Below are 20,050 nucleotides of genomic sequence, written 5' to 3'. Positions count from 1 at the left end.
TCTGCGGTGCAGTTAGGCTGGTCACTGGCCTTTAAGTTCTTGTAAAGGTTTTGCCCAGTCAGATCATAATACTACATTATATCCTCTTAACTCTAGATTCAGACGTATCCTAGAGACTCAAATTATGAACCCAATCCTAAAATTGATATAAAAATCCCTGACTACCTCACAAAGTTGTGGTAGTTATCCTTGACTACCTCAAAAAGTTGATATAAAAATCCCTGACTACATCACAGATGTTCTGTCCCTCATCTCTTAGGCGTGAAGAATTACTTAGGTAGACAGATATCGGGTACCATTAATGTTTATTTCAAACGCATCAACCGTAACACTGTAAGAACTGTAATGATACAAAACAAAACAGTTCTTAACAATATAGTACATAATAATGTGATAGACCCTACATGTACATTAATACAATACAAATCTGTTCTATGAACCTACATTTAGATACCCTAACTAGTGTATCATTTCTATAGCATATCATCTTATTCAAACTTCTTTATAATGATGTACATAATGTAATACATTATGTTATTTAGTATCTAATTTACAAAAAAAAAAAAAAAAAAAAACTAGCGTGTAATATGTAACTTACTAATTGTAACCAATCAACATGGACTATTGTTGTCGATATAACTGCATATGAAGATCATCATGAAAATATCGACATACAATTATTAGAATTATTTTAAAATGCAACAGGTCTCTGCATTATTCTTTCTTTAACCGAATTATTGGTTGATACAGTTGATACTGCCCAAATGCATGAAATACTGTCGAATGACCTGACAATAAGTTAACACCAAACTGTAGTTACTTAATTATACAGACTTACTTCAATGAAATTCATGAATAGCATATAAAAAGAATTTACTGTATAAACTTACGCTGTAGGGACACCGAGGGCAGTCATGATCTCACGACACATGTGGCATGATAAGACTGGATATATTATATTTTCAACAAGATTCAATGCAAGAACACAAAAACCTACTATCAGTTACGTACAGAACGATAAAACCATATTCTCTAACCTGACAGTGCTAGATTTGTACCATACATAACGATGGAACCATATTCTGCACGAAATAACAGTACTGGATGTATACCATACAAATCATATTGTTATTGTTCCGGGTGTCTGACACAGATGTAAACACACATTACATTCATGAAAAACTTATGAACAACATTTCACAATAAAATGTAAAATGACTAGTTAAAGTTTGGTTTGTTTGTTTGTTTTTGTTTAACGTCCTATTAACAGCCAGGGTCATTTAAGGACGTGCCAGGTTTTGGAGGTGGAAGAAAGCCGGAGTACCCGGAGAAAAACCACCGGCCTACGGTCAGTACCTGGCAACTGCCCCAAGTAGGTTTCGAACATGCAACCCAGAGGTGGAGGGCTAGTGTTAAAGTGTCGGTACACCTTAACCACTCGGCCACCGCACTAATTGTAATACATTAATTTACTCGTCTATAATGAAACTTTTGAATAAGAAATATCATAATCATGTCCACAAGTACCTGTGATTTCTGTGGGATCTTACCAATATTTTAGTGGTATGGAACCTAGAAAAGCTGTTGTAGTTAGCTCCCTTTAGTTGTCGGCAGATATCGACCAATCAAAACTACGCATGAAACACCAAGACGAAGCCATGTTTGCGTGTTGGAAGCGTGCTCTGTGAGATGTAGCCACGAAGACGCCGTTTGCTGCTCATCATTTATTGTCACCATGGCGCGACTTTCATCTTACAATAAAACTAATAATACTGAAGGATAATTTTACTTGTATATTCAATATTCACTTTTGTCTTTATTATAACGCGTTAAAATGGCACAACAAGGATCGACTCAAACTACCGGGGTCTTGCCCCCCGAGGTAAGATAATTCGTGAACTTGCCGTTATTGCGGACCTGTTCTGTATTTAATCAATGCATTCGTTTTGTTTCTGTATGTCTGTATATTATCAATTTATGTTTGTGTTTGAGAAAGTCGAATGGGCCTACTCGGTGCACCGGGACATGATATTTCAAGATTTTTCAATAGCCACTTCCCCCAATAACAAATAGGGCCCATGCTGGAAATATCCCCTCACTAGGCCTAAATGCAAAACAACAGGTGTACTCCCATGTTCAAAAGAAGTAACAAATCAAAGAGTACACGAACTTTGGTATAATTATGAAATTTAATAATTACTGGCCTACAGGGAAAAGATCTGCAGGTCTTAAATTAAATCGATTTGAAAATATGTTGTCTTATGCACAGTCCAGAAAAAAAACACATCAAAGTTCCAATTCAAGTTGACAAAAGACCACACGTAATCCTATAGGTTGTAGTTTTCTGATCATGACCCAACATGGATAAATTAATGTCAGAATCTGACTTCAGCTTCATTTAGCTTGTAGGAGAAGAATTGCATTGTAGGCAAAATGGATGGCATGTGCCTAAATTGAGGGATTTGGGTGTACTTCCTAGTCGGGATGGGGATTAACAATATTGTATTGTTTGCAGCCCATCAACAATTCGATTCACTTATAATTGGGGCCAAATAACGGGATATTACCTGACGGTTTTAAGGAAATTGAAGTGAAAACTATGCTTTTTCTGTTACACTGCACCTGTGCTTTTTGTGAGTGTATACATATGTACTAATATTTGATATGTTTTGTCCATATAGACCCTCAAAATGTTTTGATTTCAGATCGATGGAACATGCAATTTTGAATTTTTCTGAGAATTCCTGAAAAGTGTTTGAATTCTGTCAAATTTAACTGTCAAAGCGTGCTAGATTTTTTAACTGACAGTTAAAGAATCTAAAAGAAATCTATGAATTTTGATTTGAATATAGTTTGTCAAATAGTAATCTTGTTGTTTGCTTCCAAACTTCTCAACCAGGCTATGTTATTGCCATAAAAAATGGCGACTCTTAGATTGCTTTGTTATTTTGTCATCAACATCAACATTCTATTGAAAATACTTTCTCTCTCCAATCACAAATCAGAATAATGCTGCAAAGTATTTGTAATATTAACATGTTTGGCAAAATCTGAAGAAGTACAGTAACTTGTTCAGTGGAATGAATTACTGATTAAACCACAAACTAAAGGAGAGAGAGAGAGAGAAAAAAGTGGATCACAAATGAAGCAATGGCTCCTTAATCATGGATGTTTTCTCAAAATCATTTAGGATTTCCTGTTGTATTTGAATTTATTTTGATGAATTAATCATAATTGAAGAGTCTGCAATCCTGAAAAGTGGCATATGTAATATAAGTATATACTAAAAAAAAATAAGCTAGAAAAGTAACAGGAGAGCCTTGTCTAATTAAGATAGCTCAACATATTGTGTACACCAATTATTAGCAAAGTGCAAGTAATGGATAACTTTTACGCTTCCTATACAGTGTAGTTACAGGAAAAAAATCTTCGTTGCAATGAAATACGGTACTAGCTATATTAATGAGCAAAAAAAGGACAAACAAATTGTTTTGAGTTACCTCCCCTGATTCTCTTAAATTCATCAGTAAAAATGTTTTCAGAGTGTGCTATTTTAAGAGTGACTTTTTTTTTTATAATTTTGTATACATTTGTGGCAACAATTTAACATTTTATAGTCATATTTTGCAATCTTGTTGATCTTGAATCTACAAGTACAGTTATGCTGCCAATTTTAAAATACTTTACATATTGAAAAATGGGAGAAAATACATCCAAGGTAAATTGTTTAATGCATCAAGTGTTTTCAGTGTCAGATTGAAAACATGCAATGTACCTTAGTAATAAAAAAAGTGGATATTCAATGTTCATATTTAAAAATCTATATTGATGTATGTATATTTTGATTTTGTTTCTATTGCTGACAATTTAATGTAAATTATTCATTTTCTCTGTCTTGTATGAAATTTTAGCAACATGGATACATCCCGGACAAATTGAAGAAAGCAGAAAAACGGATTGAGGCCCATCCCTACGACACAGAAGCATGGAGTGTTCTGATCCGAGATGCTCAGGTAGCTATCGTTTAAGTGTAATTCAGCTTAAAAAATGTCTCAAATGTAGTTGACGTAGCCTCAAATCAGAATGTTGTACTCTTTGAAAAAAACTTTCAAGATGAAAACGATGACAAATATTTTGTTTATCATATGGTTATATATTCATGTAGTATACTATCAATATAGTACTTAAATACTAATTTGTTGTAAATTTCATAATGAAATGCACATCTACAGTATGCATTTTAATATATATTGTTAATTTTTGAAATGATAGTTTTGAGGTATGAAATGGAAAATGAAATCAAAGTTGTTTTTGTTGCAGATGAAGACCATAGAGGTAGCCCGACAGGTATATGAACGACTGGTAGCACAATTTGCCAATGCTGGGAAATACTGGAGGATTTACATAGAACAGGAGGTTATATCAATTTACTTGTAGTCACATAATAGCAGTTTATTCTCGTTAGTAAATCATTAAAAAATAACTGTTGAAAATACAGGCATAACACAATTAAAAAATATGTTCAAGAAAATGTTTAAAAATTCCTGTCAACATAAATATGAAGTAACCTTTTTGCTTGCTCTTAACCGGAATAGACTGCTGAAATATGTTTTTATAAATACAATTTTTGATTAAGTAAATACCTATTTCAGAGGTTTTGATTAAGTAAATACCTATTTCATAGGTATGGTGTTATAGAAATGTATTATGATGAAATGTTGTGTATGTATGATGACAAAAGAAAGTCGTCACAGTAAGTCTGCCACAGTAATAACGAGTTGTAATTAACATCGAACCATTCAGAAAGATGTAGCATCATGTAGCTGTGATGTTATTTCTGTCGTCCTAATGACATAAAATTTGAGAAACCCAGCGGAGTTGTCAGTCTTGTTTATCTCGTTCTGTTTTTCCTCTGCGTTTTGTTGTTATTTTACGAGCGAGAGTCTGAGTGCGTGTGTGGTCGATACCAAAAACTAACATGTTCCGCGTCAAGATAACCATAGACACCAGAAATTTATTGTGTATCTTCTTCCGGTTTCGGAGTCAATCATTGCTAATTCATTCATCTGGGAAACTAAGAGCTATTTCTTCCATTCAAGCAATACATGGAATAAAATCAGATTCAAACACAATTTCTTCATCCAATAATATAACACCAGTTTGTTGTCATCAAAAAATTGACAATTTCTGGGTAATCCGGATGAGGCTGATCGTAGTCTAACAGTAAACAACAGTTTAAGTGTTGTTTCTGTCCAGTTCAGTTTTGATCGTATTGAAGACAGTTTTAAGTTTGCCGTTGGTCTTTTGCTCTCTCTGAAGTCTTGATTAAAGAAAAAGGAGTTTTCATGATTCTGTAATATTCATAGAACAGTATTAGGATCAGTGTAATCATTGATTTGATATACCACTCGTAATTTACAAGATATTATTTTAAACCTGATAATTTAAGTTAAAAAAATGATAATAGATCTTGTGACTGTAAATGGATACACAAAATATATAAAATTATCCATTTGTTAAAAGTTGTAAACTTAATTTTTAGATAAAGTGAAATTTTGGTAGGCTCCATAGTTATGTTTTCGCCATCATTTTATTTCGGCACACCCTATCATGTCTTGTATTCGGGGTTGTCTAGCAACTTCATCTCTTAATGGAATTTTATCCAGTTTTAAAGCTTTTAGTTTGCGGTTTTAAAACTAAGATTACTATTTTTATTTGTTTGAAAAATAACAGTATTTTGATTTAAATAACTTTTTTTTTTCATCTTTGAAAATTGTAATGTATCACAAGAAATTATAGGACAAGATCACCTATTTATAGAAATATGGAATCAAGGGCAAGTTCACCTGGCTATTATTTATAGAAATATCATGGAGTCAAGGGCAAGGTCATCGTCTGTTTACAGAAATTTGTTGAACGTTTTCCTGTTTCATTATCACATTGACTCAATTTCGAGGACAAGTTCACCTCTATTTATGAAAAAAAATATTTAAATTTGTCATTGACACTAATGGGGTGGGGATATTTTACATTTTCTTTACCACATACAATTTTGAATTAAACTTATGTTCTTGATCACAAAATGATATTTTTCCATTTATACATACACACAAACTCGTATTACCAAACTTATGTCGATACAAAATCGCCTTCCGTCCCTGTATACTTTGATAGTGAGCTGAGTGTGAGTGGGCTTGAGTACAACACTAACCGTCTTTGTTTCAGCTTGTAAGTCTTAATGTTATTACTGTGGCATTTCAATATTAACTTTTATGGTTGTAATGATCATCTCATGTTTAAATATTTTCATATGTTTGAAAATTTATGACGAGGGTTATTCAAGAATTTTTCGAAGTCTGTTCTCAAATTTTATTTGTGATTTTTTCAAATACTGTTTGTGTGATTCTAGCCAAAAACTATTTCTACTTTGAGATATTTCATGTAAAATTCTTGAATGATATCTCAAGATGTTCTAAAGCTTTATCAAGCAGAATAATTTAACTTGACAAGTTGGTAAGTAAGGGTGTCTAGTAAGTGTAGGAGAAATTTGAATTTTGATGGACTATGTAGGTATATGCTGTGAATGGCTACTTGTCAAAAGCAGTAATAAATCATATTATCTTATATAAATGTTATTTATTTTTGACTTGAGTTGTTGTTGCATGTGTTTTATACCAGACAAATATATACTGTTTTATATATACAGTATATCAATATTTTGGTAAATTGTGACATATGTTTCTAATAGTTATAGTTACAACCAGTTGATTTTTGACCGACATATATTTCTTGACAATTATCTCACTTGAAACATATCAGTTCATAAACTCATAAGTTCATAACACTTCTAAAACTGACAAATTTCTGACTTGCCCTTCATAAATCACTGACAACTGAGCTTTTACTATACTTACACTCAACTTAGGGGAAAAAATCTCTTACTAACTTCAAGAAACGAGTACATGTGAAGCAAAAGCAGCCAATGGTTTGTAAAAGACAGCTTGAATATCCTTCGAGTTACAAAAGTAGGAAAATAAGATTTAAAATCAACAAGACAGGAAGTATGCAGTTTACTACATTAAAAATACAATTTTTTGCAGAAATAACAAAACAAAGATCATAAATGAGTTTGTAATTTTCTACACATTTTTGCATTTATCAAAACATTTTTGAATACCAAAAATAATGACACAAAACAAAAACAAAACAAAAAACATGTAAGGCAAATATTTAGTACACCTGGCAATGTGAGCTCATGATTTGACGCAGCATCCGTCATCTGTTTGTTCATCGTCAACTTCTCTTTTTCAAGGTTACAGATAATAGTCCAGAGTAGGTGAAGAAAAATTCACTTATTTAGTCTAAGTTATCCCTGCGCTAAAGAATTCAGTATTTCTACCAGATATGGCATGATTCATCCCAGGGTTAAGGCAATTCAACATGCTCCCGTGCTTCCATAATTGAGTGGTCTAGTGTCATGATATTGGAACTGTGATATACGTTAAAATGAATGACCTTGCGTGACCTACTTTCAAGGTCATTGGTCAAATGTGTTAAATCTTTAAACAGCTTCTCAATAATCAAGAGGTCCAGCTGTCTGTCATTGAGCCAGTAGCATGCTATGATGATCCGAGATAAGAGCTACAAAGTTTATTCAAATAAATGACATTACCTACTTTCAAGCTTAAGGTCACCATAGATTTTGATGAAACTTTATAGTATATATCATAAATAATGTCGATCTTCATATTAAAAAAAGAATTTTGTTATAAATGAAAACTTTATTTTACAACAATTGCAAATCAAGTTGCACAAACTCATATTTATCACTTGATGGCCCAGATGGAAGCACACAAGGGGCCTTACTGTGGACAACCCGGGGAAGACCGACTTGGTCGAGAAGGTGACCCTGTACCTTTTCACGTCCGATCGGGGAATCAAACCCCGGCCGTCTAGGTGAAAGGCAAGTGTGCTTCCACCCGAGCACCTGAAAGAATTTTACCACATTTTTGTATATCATCAGTCAAAAAGATTATGGTATTTTTCGATAGATTTTGGTGAAACTTCATAGTTTGTTTGCATTAACATGCCATGCTTGAGTTTTAATATTGTGGGAGGTCAAGGTCAGTCATGCTCCTTGTCATCACTATAACAACTATATGTATACACTGTAAAATGGAGAGTTGCTGGTACATTAGTACTGTATGAACAAATTTATATGTTGATCTGAAGATCATTGAAACTTACCAGATATTTTTACTATGAAACTCTGGTGCTTACAAACAGATTTTGATAAATTTTACAGATATAATATTAAAATTAGGACAAGTTTGAATATAGGCATGATCGGTCAAAAGTTGAGGTTAATGTCAGTAAAATAGAAAATTCACCATTGCACCACACTATTTGAGAGGTATCTACTTTTAAATTTGTATTACGTAAATCAGTCTTTGAAGACTTTTTCTTTAAATGTTATGATAAATTAAAACAATAACATTAAATCTTATGCAGCTTCATATATACTCTTCTTAGTCAACCAGGGATTTTGAGCTCAAAGGATCAAGTTAGCTAGTATATCATAGTGCAGTGTTTGTCCACGGTCAACTTTTCTCAACTTCTCAAAAGCCAAAAGTCCCATAATCAAGTTGTTTGGCTGGTAAGTTCTGGCATGAAGCACAACAAAGTATTTAAAAAGAAATTATATTGACCAATGTTCAACATTCAAACATTAAAACAATTAATTGTTCTAAATAAATGAAAGACCTAGAACCAAGATAGCATGCATGGCACTTTAAATCATTCAAACAACTTCTGATTATGAATAATTCTGAATTAAGGTATTTGGCAAGTTTCTGAGATGATGCATGACAGAGTTAGCAAAAACACATTCAAGGTCACGGAGGTCAAATTTTGTTTTAATCGAAAGGCTTAGAATCACTATCTTTGGCTGAAAACTGAGTTTCTGGAAAGACGCAGGACATCGTTTGTATAAAGAAATTACCTTCACCCATATTCAAGGTCACATGTCAAATTGGCTAAAACAACAAACAAATCTTTTGATTAACTGAAAGTAAAAAAATTATCATACCAGGTGAGTGATACAGGCCCATTGGATCTCTTGTATTTTGGGTTGATTTGGAATACATAATGTAGTTCTGTACTGTTCCTTTTTGGCAGAGACAAAATGTTATTGACTATCGATCCATTTCACCTGATTAAAATCTAACCAAAATGTTGTCATCAAATTAGTGACAATTTTAACCCATCATCATCAGATGATTCAAATTCACGCTTTGTCCGTCCTTACATTACACAGTTTGTGTTCCATCTGTAAACAATCCTTGTTACCACTATTTCTCAAAAAGTGCCGAGGGATCTTTCTCACTTTTCGTATGTAGGTTCCTCGTGTTCCCTATATAGCTAGTTGTGCATTTCAAATTTTGAGACAGCTAATTTGAAAACAAAATGGCCAACAAGTGTCCATTTTGAATTTTGACAGGGTGAAGTTGAATTATCGCTGGTTTATAGAAAGTACTTAACGGACCATTTTGCATATTTTATTGGTAGGATCCCCTAGGTCCCTATAGCTAGTTAACGTTGTGCATATTGAATTTGGAGACTTGAATGGAAAACAAAATGGCCAAAAAGTGGCCATCTTTGATTTTCAAAGTTCATCAGTTTCTTCAGAAGTACTGGAATGATATTTCTCAAATTCGATGTGTAGGTTTCCCTAGTTGTGCCCATTAATTCCGAGTTTAATTTGGAAACAAGTTAGCGGACAGGTGGCCATCTTTGATTTTGGCAGATTCTGGGATCTCTTGCGATTCTTTGGATCCTCATGTAATTTGAAATATTGATATGGATACAATTTTAATAATAGATCAGGTTCAAATAAAACAGAAAAAATAGGTGAGAAATACATGCCTCATGGGCCTTTTATCCATTTTTCACATATAGACTTGGACTAATATTTTTGACATCAAGTAACTTATCCATATTTACCATATGTGTAACCCGGTGTCTTGTCCATTCAGGATGATATTTTCACAACTTCAGTATGTGATGGACTAATAATCTCGTTGCATCCTTGTGAACACATGCACAATCATTTCTCCAGTAACTTAATCAAGAATGATATTTACACATAACATTAATTTACATATTTTAACAGGGTTGTAAGTATAACGATAAATCTGTCCTGTCATACATATCAGATGGTGGCCTGTATTCAAATTTCCTTTCATCCATGGTCAGTGGTCTTTTTCCCTCAACATTCTAAGTATATGTTATGACAATTTCTGGAAGAATATTTTTCAATATTCATTGTAGGTTTCCTCTATGCCTTTGTAGCTGGTTGTGCGTGTTCAATTTTGAGACTGATCAAGAAAATGGTTGCCTATTGGCCATCTTGGATTTTGACAGTAGAATATTATTATTGCTATTTCTCAAAAAGTACTGGAAAGATATCTTTCAAACTTGATGTGTAGGTTCTTCTAAGTCTCTTAAAAAACAACAACAACAACAAAACGAGTTGATTGATGGCCAGTTCAGTTGCTGAAAGCTGGAAAAAATTGGTCATTGACTTATTAACATTACTTTTTAGGTCACCTGAGACAAAGTCTCAAGTGACCTATTCTAATCACCTTTTGTCCGTCGTCGTGCGTCCGTAAACAATTTACATTTTCAACTTCTTCTCCAAAACCACTGAACCAAATTCAATGAAATTTGGCAGGGAGCTTCTATGGCTAAAGTTAACTGAAATTGTGAATTATTTTTTTTTGTCCCCATCCCCCAGGGTCCTGAGGGGCGAGGCCAAAAAGGGTCAAATTGACTGAAATTTCAAAAATCTTCTTCTCTACTCTCAGATATGGTAGAATCAAATACTCTTTATAGATGGAAGGGTCTTAAGGTGCTTTACCAAAATTGTGAATTTCATGACCCTAGGGTCTTACGTTTGCCCCTGGGGAAGGGGTAAACTTTACTATAGTTTATATAGGGAAATCACATTTTTGACTATTATTTGTTGATTTTTTATTGGAATTCATACTAACTTGGTTAACATTATCAGCTTGGGATGACAGTTTGATAGTATGTACATGTTGGCCCTGACTGACCCCCAGAGGCTGATGGGCGGGGCCAAAAAGGGTCAAATTAACTGAAATTTTAAAAATCTTCTTACAACCCGAATAAGGTAGAATTAAATACTCTTCACAGATGGAAGGGTCTTAAGGTGCTTTACCATAATTGTCAATTTCCTAGCCTTGGGGTCTCACGTTTGCCCCATGGGAGGGGATAAACTTTACTATAGTTATAGGGAAATCACATTTTTGACTATCATTTGTTTTATTTGTTTTGAAATTCATTCTAAATTTGTTAACATTATCAGCATGGGATGACTGCTTAATGGTATGCACATGTTGGCCCTGACTGATCCCTTAGACTGATGGGTCAGGCCAATAAGTGTCAATCAAATTTACTGAAATATTTCAAAAATCAGGTGACCGTTAAGGCCCATGGGCCTCTTGTTTTTTGTCCAATCCCTAGTTGTGCCCTTTCAGTTTTGAGACTGAAAGCAAAACAGCAATAGCTTATTGGGGCCATTGTTGAATTTTTACAGATGACGTTTATTGCTGCAGTTTCTCTGGTTTTAAGTTCATCTTTGTATCTCTTTTGCGTGTTTAAATTTGCTTCTGATCAGAAAAAGAAGTTCATATTCTTGTGAATATCACATGTGAAAAGAACAGATTAATTATCAGAGGAAAAAAGGAGAAACATACAAACTTGCATAGAACCAACATGTTCATCATACAACGGTGAAGATCTCTTAATGTTTAAAAATAAACCTGTTCTAAATTAGGGTAGATATCAAACAAATTTAAATACACATATAGTCACAATTTTAACAGATTTGCCATTTAATTGTAATTGTAATGCACTAACTACATCAATTACAGTTTTTAATCAGTTTTGATGAGTTATTTTAAATTCAGTTATCTTGAGATGCGGTAGCTATTGTAATCAGTTTGTCAGTCTGTCTGTAGTTAATTTGTTAATACACAATATCTCAAGTTTTGGGCCCATTGCACTCAGACTTTATCCAGTTCTGCCTTGAGGTAGTTTTTAGGTCCTGAGGTCAAAGGTCAAGGTCATTGTTGATATAAACAGAAAATCAGTCTAAACACAATACTTTTAATTCTGTTGGGCTGATTTCACCCATACTTTATCCAGTGCTTCCACAAATGGTTAGCTTTACACACCTGGAGATCAAAGGTCAAGGTCATTACTACTATAATCAGAGATGAAAATGTTCAGCCTTTTTGAGAATATCAGTGTAATGTAGACTTGTAATTTTTCCCATTGAAAAGATTGAGTAATCTAATTTTCAGCCTTTTTGCCCTTAGTCCATTTTCATCTCTGTATAATAGAAAAAAACACTCGGTGCACAATATTTTGAGTTCTGTTTAGCTGAGTACACTCATACTTTGTTCAGTGGTTTCTTGGGGAAAAAAATGCATACTTGGGATAACTTTTCAGCCTTAGATGTCAAAGGTCAAGGTCACTGTTTTTTATTAGTATATATATATATATATATACACACATCTTGAGCTACATACTTTTATTATTAGTTCACACTGCAATGTTACACGTAAGCCAACTTTATATACTTGGTATGTACATACATATTGGCACTTCCCCAGCTTTTTTTTATTACAAATTGTATAGTTGTTGGAGCTGTTGAGAGTAATCGATTGTTCATCTGTAAAAAAATTATTTTCTACACAATAACTAGAGTTAACTTGTACTGATTGTACTTCCAAAATTGTTTACATGGGAGATTTTTAGCCCAGGGGTCAAAGGTCAAAGTCACCATTTCAGTAATCTTAGCTCTAGATCTGTACATGTAGAGCCAATTGCACTCTGAATCTATTTTAATTTGCTTCTTCGAAGAAAGTGCTTGCTGGGTACAGCCTTCCAGCCCAGGGTCAAAGGTCACTGATACTATAGATAGTTTGCTTGGGATAGATTGAACTGTCAAATGTCATGGTCATTATTAATAAAAATAGATCTAGGAGCATGCTGTTAAAAGTACATACAATATAATTAGATAATAGACCCATACAGAAAAGGCACACTTAATGAAATTTCGTGATTTTAATGATACCCTATGATATGCACAGGTGCAATAAGGGTGTAGTTCCTACGGTCAAGGTTGCTAAGGCTAAAAATAGAATTGTGAGTGTCCTGTCAGATATGTCTGATTCTAGAGTTTCAAACTAGGGCGAGATAATCTAGAATTAGAATTAAGCATGGCAATTCTTAACAAAAAGACTTAAGGTCTGGTAGCCAGTCTAAAGGCTCTAGTAAAAGCCAAATTTTCTGAAACTTCTTAGACATTAGTGAAAACACTATGATTAGATGTGATTTGAGGGCTCATCGTTCATGGTTAAATGTGACGGTCATACCCAAATACCACGCTTGACTGATTTTGAAATAAAAAGTCAGTGTAAAATATATCTAATGAACACCTCAACAAATAAAGTTCATGATAATTTCATAATATAAAAAAATGTATAATATGTTTTGATTTGTACATTTAGAGCATATAAGCAATAATGAATATTTTAATATAACACTTAGCAGGGCCCTTTCTGACCTGTAAATATTGCTACTTGTTTGTAGCAATGTTAGGTTTTCATGGTCGTAAGCCAAGGGTGTGTGACCTCAGGTGAGACCGATTTCCAAGCCATTCAATATATTATATTCTCTGAGCTAGATAAATCCCTGGAACGGATATGGGTGCCGTATTTTCCTCCACCTGCCTACTCCCCTGGGCAGAGTTTTGGGGCCAAACATGGGCATATGTTGATTGCTTGTAACATGGAAAATGGAAAAGTATTTATAAAATAACTGTAAATGGGATGTGCTCTATAACTAACACTGCTGAAATATCCATGTGTTTGAATCGGGGCCCTCTCAACTTCTGTGGAAAACATTCTACAATAAAAACCATATGAAGACATTCTATAGCTAAAACACATTGACGCAGGCCACCCTATATTCAAGCACAACATGGTCAAGAAATTAACTGATGAACCGATATTGTTATGAAAATTGACATGATTGATCTTTATGCCACCATTTGCTTTGTTAACAAAACAAATTATATGCCTTTCGATTCTAGTATTTTCTCAATATCTTGACTTTTTGGGGGAAAAAACATGCAACATGGAAATTGACCGGCTATATCTAATAGGCATCAGCATTCACAAGGGAAATAACTCTTACAATCTGTACTCGAACGTATGTCATGACGTTCGATTGGAAATCTTTTTGTCTGGAGATAGCATTTTACGAGTGTTTCATATCCCAAACCAGGCACATGCAGATCATCTCGAGACACTTCAACTCAGATTTTATTGAATGATATGAATATTGGTAACATAAATGTTTTAACTAACCCTGAAACTGACAAAATTGTGGAAGATTTTAAATCAAACAAATTCCGTTTGGACAGATATTGTGTACAGCTAAAAAGAAACAAAACAAAAGTAGGTGTTACGTATACTATAAATAGAATTTTAAGATAATCACAGATAAATACTTTGTTTAGAAACTTCACGCACATTTAAGGGTATGTTTACATAACCTCATGTTACTGCAAATTGAATATTGTATAATTGAAAAACCTAAGTTGCTCCAAGACTCCCTGCATCCTTGTATACATTGTCAAATCTGAACACTTCATTGTCCAAAACGTAAATTCTTCAGTCATCTAACCCAAAGATCTTCATTATAGTGAGGAATGACAGTTTGATGATATGGATATTTTGACCCTGGTCTTCCCAGGGGCCTGGAGCACAGCAGTGGACCAAAAGTTATCATATTTGTAACTTCAAAAATGTTTTCATTCGACTAAAATTGTGAAATTCCGACCAGTGCCCTTGGGAATGGGTAATGTTTAAATGTATTCATTACAAAATTAAGGTACGCATGAGAATTTTCAGATAAAAGTCTGATTTAGACCCTTTTTCTCATGTTGGCTGTAATGTTGATTTTAATATTTAATCATAGAAAATACACTACAAATTGGGATTTAGACTTTTTTTACATTCAGCTGCTCCCATCCCCGACAAAGGAAACCAGGCTTCCGACATCTTCTGCAAAACCATCCCATATTTAGCCACAAGTTAAGGTTATGGGTCTATAACATACCTAATTGTGGAATTTAGACCTTGACAGATTTTTGAGCTCTTTACATTGTTATGAAGACTCTGCAAACCAAAACAGACCATTTATCATCTAAGCCAGTTTGACTGAATTTTTATGTCTGATTTTTCCTTGTTTTCAGCTAAAGCCAAAAATTATGAACGAGTTGAAAAGGTAAGAGAAAAATAAATAGGATTTTTTTAGATAGAGATATAATTCAGCAGCTAACTTAAATAAACTACCTTATTCATCTGTAAATAAGCCACTTAAGATTCTATTCATAGAAACAAGTGATGCTCATAGAAACCAGTTATGTTGTCTTTATATAAATCAATTTGAACTTCGTTAACTTACATCACTTTTGAAATTTTCAACAGAATGCATTTCTTTATTTCAAAAATGTGCATCAAAAACTAAAGGGAGGTAACTGAACACAAACTATGAGTATTATATTAAGGTTATAAGATTACAGAGAATGAAAAATTTTCCTGAATGTGTCTCCACTTCATTTCCCCCTTCGAATAAAGGGGAGATGGATTAATTGTATTGGTAATGGATTTCCTGGTTCTGTTTCTAGTAATAAATTCTGGTCCGGACCATAACTTCTAAAGCTGATATGCAATGCTCTGTCATTGGATCATTGCGACCTTGATCCCAAGGTCAAAGGTTAAATGAGTGAAAATTATTCCAAAATTACTTTTCTCGAGTGATAACTTTTAAACCATTTAAAATGTCATAATGAAAATTGCTGTATATATACCTTTATCACCAACTGATGAAGTGCAGTGCTCTGTCTTTGGACCTTATTAGTGACCTTGACCTTAAGGTCAAATAAGTACATAATTCTCAAAACTTTTTTGTCTGAGTGATAAATTTTTAACCATGTGTGTTAATTATATGTGGAATGATTGCTTTATTTATTTGTCTATACCACCAATCTATCAAAACTTGCCAAATAAAAAAAGTATTCATGCACAGCCAGAAATAAGGAGAGACATATATTATTATATTTTTGTTCACTAAAAAAGTCAAGTCTAATAATTATTCAATATCCAGACAAGTAGCATTCAAATACTAGTAGCTGATATTTTTAAAAAGGATTGGTATAAGCTAGGGAAAAATCATTTCAAAGATCAAGGTCACAAGTAATTTAAACACATTTTCAATTTCTAAAGTCTTTAAAAAGAGATCAAACTTAATATGTCTGTCTCCGAATCATATATACATTTAATTTTAGGATCAGATTTCAAGGTCAACACTGCTAAAAATGGGTTTTCAATTTCTGCAGTTTGAGAATTGCGTGACCTCCCCCAAGTGCTTTAACTTCATATACTGAGTATGTTCTTCAAGGAAATGGTAAATGTAATTAATTGTGACTATATTGCATTATGAGGTCAATTTCACAGAGGTCAAGGTCATAAATACTTTCATCAGACTTTTAGTTTTGGCACTTTACACAACCACACTCATCAGAGTTTCTTTTTCTCCAAGAAGCAGCTTGAAGATTAAATTACAAGAAAAGATTATGAAATCAAAGATTAAAACATTTTAGAATGTGATGTGTTTGTTTTACCAGTTGTTCCAGCGATGCTTGGTGAAGGTGCTGAGTATTGACCTGTGGAAGCTTTATCTGACCTATATAAAAGATACCAAAGGTTCCCTACCATCATACAGGTACAGTTTTAATCAAACTAATTGTTTTAATCTTAATGAATCTGCACCTTCAAAAGAACGAAGACTTGAAGTCGGGGAGAATTTAGGTCTGTCTTGTACATATGTACATAATGCCAAATTTTATCAGCACGCTAGCAAGTTCATTCCTTGAGGAAATTTGGTCGAACTTCACACAATAATAAAGAACAATTATATTTAGGATATCTTTAAGTTTCAGGGTATTTGGGTCAAGGTCAGTGTTACTATTTTTAGTGGGGGCCGGTAGGGGACATGTATCGCGTTAGCAATACCCAGTATGCGTGTAGGTGTTTCTTTTATTCATTGCCATTCTAATACAATATATTGTCCAGGGCATAAAACAGATAAAAATATATGGTTGAAACCTATACATGCATGCATCATCCACAGATGCTTTGCACTATACATGTCACTGTGACCTTGAAATGTCAAAGGTCAAGCTAGTGCAAAATTTTCAAAATGTCTTTGGCATAATTGAATAACTTTTCTACAGTAAGATACATCAGAACTGAGAATACTTGAAACGTGAAAAATATATTAGTATTATGAGAAAGGAAGACATAAATTTTTGTTCACAAATTTCACAAAGTTAAAAGAAATTATCTATGATTTTACAGCATTTGGTTGATGTTGATCCATATAATTATGAGTTTGTAAAGTGTTCATCATAGGCCCGTAATAATGGTTGTCATTTTGAGGTTTGATTCTAGCTTCTCAAGTGCGTTTCCTTACACTCTACTTTTAAATTATTACTAGTCTGATAATAATTGATGATTGTTCATGATATATTTACCGGAGGTATACGTTATGTAATCTTTTGAGGGTACTATGGTCTGATAGTGTTGTTGAGGGATGGCATGGTACCAGAGCTGGAAGCGAGGATAAGATTCCATCTTGAGACAACACTATTAGACCATAGTGCCCTTAAAAAATGGCAATATTTTTTTGGTACACTAATTTTCCATACTTTGCTAATTTGGGCCATTTCCTTATTTTCTTTGTCGTCATCAATCACAATAATAACCGTGATGTCACAATAAATTCACATTTAATCTCGCCCCAAATTTATATAGTGCCCGGAGGAGAGGGCACTATCGCCTCATTGTACCCATGTGTTTAACCAATAGGAAGTCCGTGTTTTGTCACATGATGTTTAAATATCTTGGTGTAAATAATCCATTTTAAAACCATTGGGGTTTTTTTTACAGAGAAAAAATGGCCCAGGCCTATGATTTTGCACTGGATAAGATGGGGATGGATATCATGTCTTACCAGTTATGGGTAGATTACATCAACTTTCTCAAGTCTGTGTAAGTATTCTCAGTGTTAAGCTTGCTTTAAGTAGCATTTTGTATCCTTTCACTGCAGCAATTTTTGGGACGCAAAATTTCTTGACAGCATACATCAAGTATTGCTTCATCAAAATTTATGTTAAATTGAATGCCTTTATAAATTTGCTGAGCAAAAACGGAACGATTTTCATAGTGATGAAATAAAGACAAATTTGATACTAGAAAGATATTCTTTTGTGTCATGGTTGCCAGAATTATCTCCCTTTACAAGGAAAAAAACAACAGGTTTGAAACAACCAATTGAGTTTTTTTTTTTATATATATATATATGTACATCAATGTACTGTTTGACAGAGATAGGTGCCAGTACAGTCCCAACTAATGTATATTGTGAATATGATGTCCTCTTCATGAAAAATCTTGAGTCTTGATCATTTAACATACATTTGGATTGTTTCTGGTTTAAACTATTTATGATCAATATTAGACAACATGCTTTGCGTAACTTTTGAAAAAATATTTGTTTGCATTAAAAACATGCCTGCATTTGTAATGTCACTCTGGGTCACAGAGATGCTGTTGGATCCTATGCAGAGAACCAGCGTATCACAGCTGTCAGGAAGGTCTACCAGCGGGGCGTGGTCAATCCAATGATTAACATAGAGGCCCTATGGAAGGACTACTGTGCATATGAAAATGTAGGTGTAGTATTTCAGAGTTATCTCCCTTGCTTTTCTAAGGCTTTAAGTTAAATGTATTTGACAACTTTGGCTCAAGCAGTCACATTTTAAAGACTGTTGTCATAAAATCTAAATGACTTAATTATAGCCTTACAGCCGGCTTAATTCACTTTGTGAAATTATTTTTATTATTTTGATTGTTATAGAAAAAGTGTTTCAACTCCATTTCTTCATTTGTCTGCTAAAATGACAAAACTGAGATTGGATCCAAATCTATTGTTCCTTCCCCACTGTACCCTTGTTTCAGAAACTTTTAGCATTTTTGTGATCATTAGTATTGATTTCTTTGACAGAATATAAACCCGCTGATTGCCAAAAAGATGACCGAAGATCGTGGCAGAGATTACATGAATGCCCGGCGGGTTGCCAAGGAGTACGAAGCTGTGACTCGGGGTCTCAACAAAAGCCTGCCTTCCATTCCACCATCTAACTCCCCAGAGGAGGCCCAGCAGGTATTCAAATAGCCAGCCTGGATGATACACTGTATAATCTTTTGTTCTCATAGGTCAGAATTTTCCAAAAATTTTACTCTAAATCGTGAAGTTAAATTTTTATCCGGCACTCCAATTTTGGCAGAGAACAGATAAATAAACACAGTGATGACATCATTATTTTGAAAACATTTAGAATTCACAAAATAATGATGTCATCACTTAATGCATCATGTAACAGGAAAACAAAGAACTCATAAAATGATGATGTCATCACTGTATGCATCATGTAACAGGAAAACGAAGAACTCACAAAATGATGATGTCATCACTTTATGCATCATGTAACAGGAAACCGAAGAACTCACAAAATGATGATGTCATCACTTTATGTATCATATAACAGGAAAACGAATACATGTATAAATGTATACAATGCACCATCAATGATGACATAATGTTTTCTGTTCAATATTTCAACTGTTGGTATCTGGTGAAGGAGAAAATAATCATCCTCCCCTTTTTAATGTGGACGGATATCTCAACTTATTTCTCTCAAAGATTTTTAGCTCACTATCATCAGATGGTGGACTGATCAAATCACTTATCATCAACTGGAGCTAAGTTCTGCATATTACATAAAAAAATCAGTTGACTTAAGATTTTGTCCTGATATTGAATATTGTAT

At 33.7% G+C, this 20,050-nt stretch overlaps 1 protein-coding gene across 1 annotated transcript in view; it reads left to right on the top strand.

Moving 5' to 3' along the window:
- The first annotated feature begins 1,629 nt into the window (after window positions 1–1,629).
- LOC117326964 (cleavage stimulation factor subunit 3-like) overlaps window positions 1,630–20,050 on the top strand; it is a 56,969-nt gene continuing 38,548 nt past the window's right edge. The window contains exons 1-9 of the mRNA XM_033883767.1: window positions 1,630–1,882; window positions 3,912–4,013; window positions 4,321–4,416; window positions 12,264–12,270; window positions 15,356–15,381; window positions 16,784–16,881; window positions 18,108–18,209; window positions 18,763–18,889; window positions 19,225–19,383. Of these exons, the coding sequence (XP_033739658.1) occupies window positions 1,835–1,882; window positions 3,912–4,013; window positions 4,321–4,416; window positions 12,264–12,270; window positions 15,356–15,381; window positions 16,784–16,881; window positions 18,108–18,209; window positions 18,763–18,889; window positions 19,225–19,383 (765 nt within the window). The 5' untranslated portion in view covers window positions 1,630–1,834. The remainder of the gene's footprint in view (window positions 1,883–3,911; window positions 4,014–4,320; window positions 4,417–12,263; window positions 12,271–15,355; window positions 15,382–16,783; window positions 16,882–18,107; window positions 18,210–18,762; window positions 18,890–19,224; window positions 19,384–20,050) is intronic.

Source organism: Pecten maximus, chromosome 5 (assembly GCF_902652985.1).
Source record: "Pecten maximus chromosome 5, xPecMax1.1, whole genome shotgun sequence".
NCBI classification, from domain to species: domain Eukaryota; kingdom Metazoa; phylum Mollusca; class Bivalvia; order Pectinida; family Pectinidae; genus Pecten; species Pecten maximus.
Note: the sequence above shows the minus strand (reverse complement) of the source record. Positions and strands in the feature narration are given on the sequence as shown.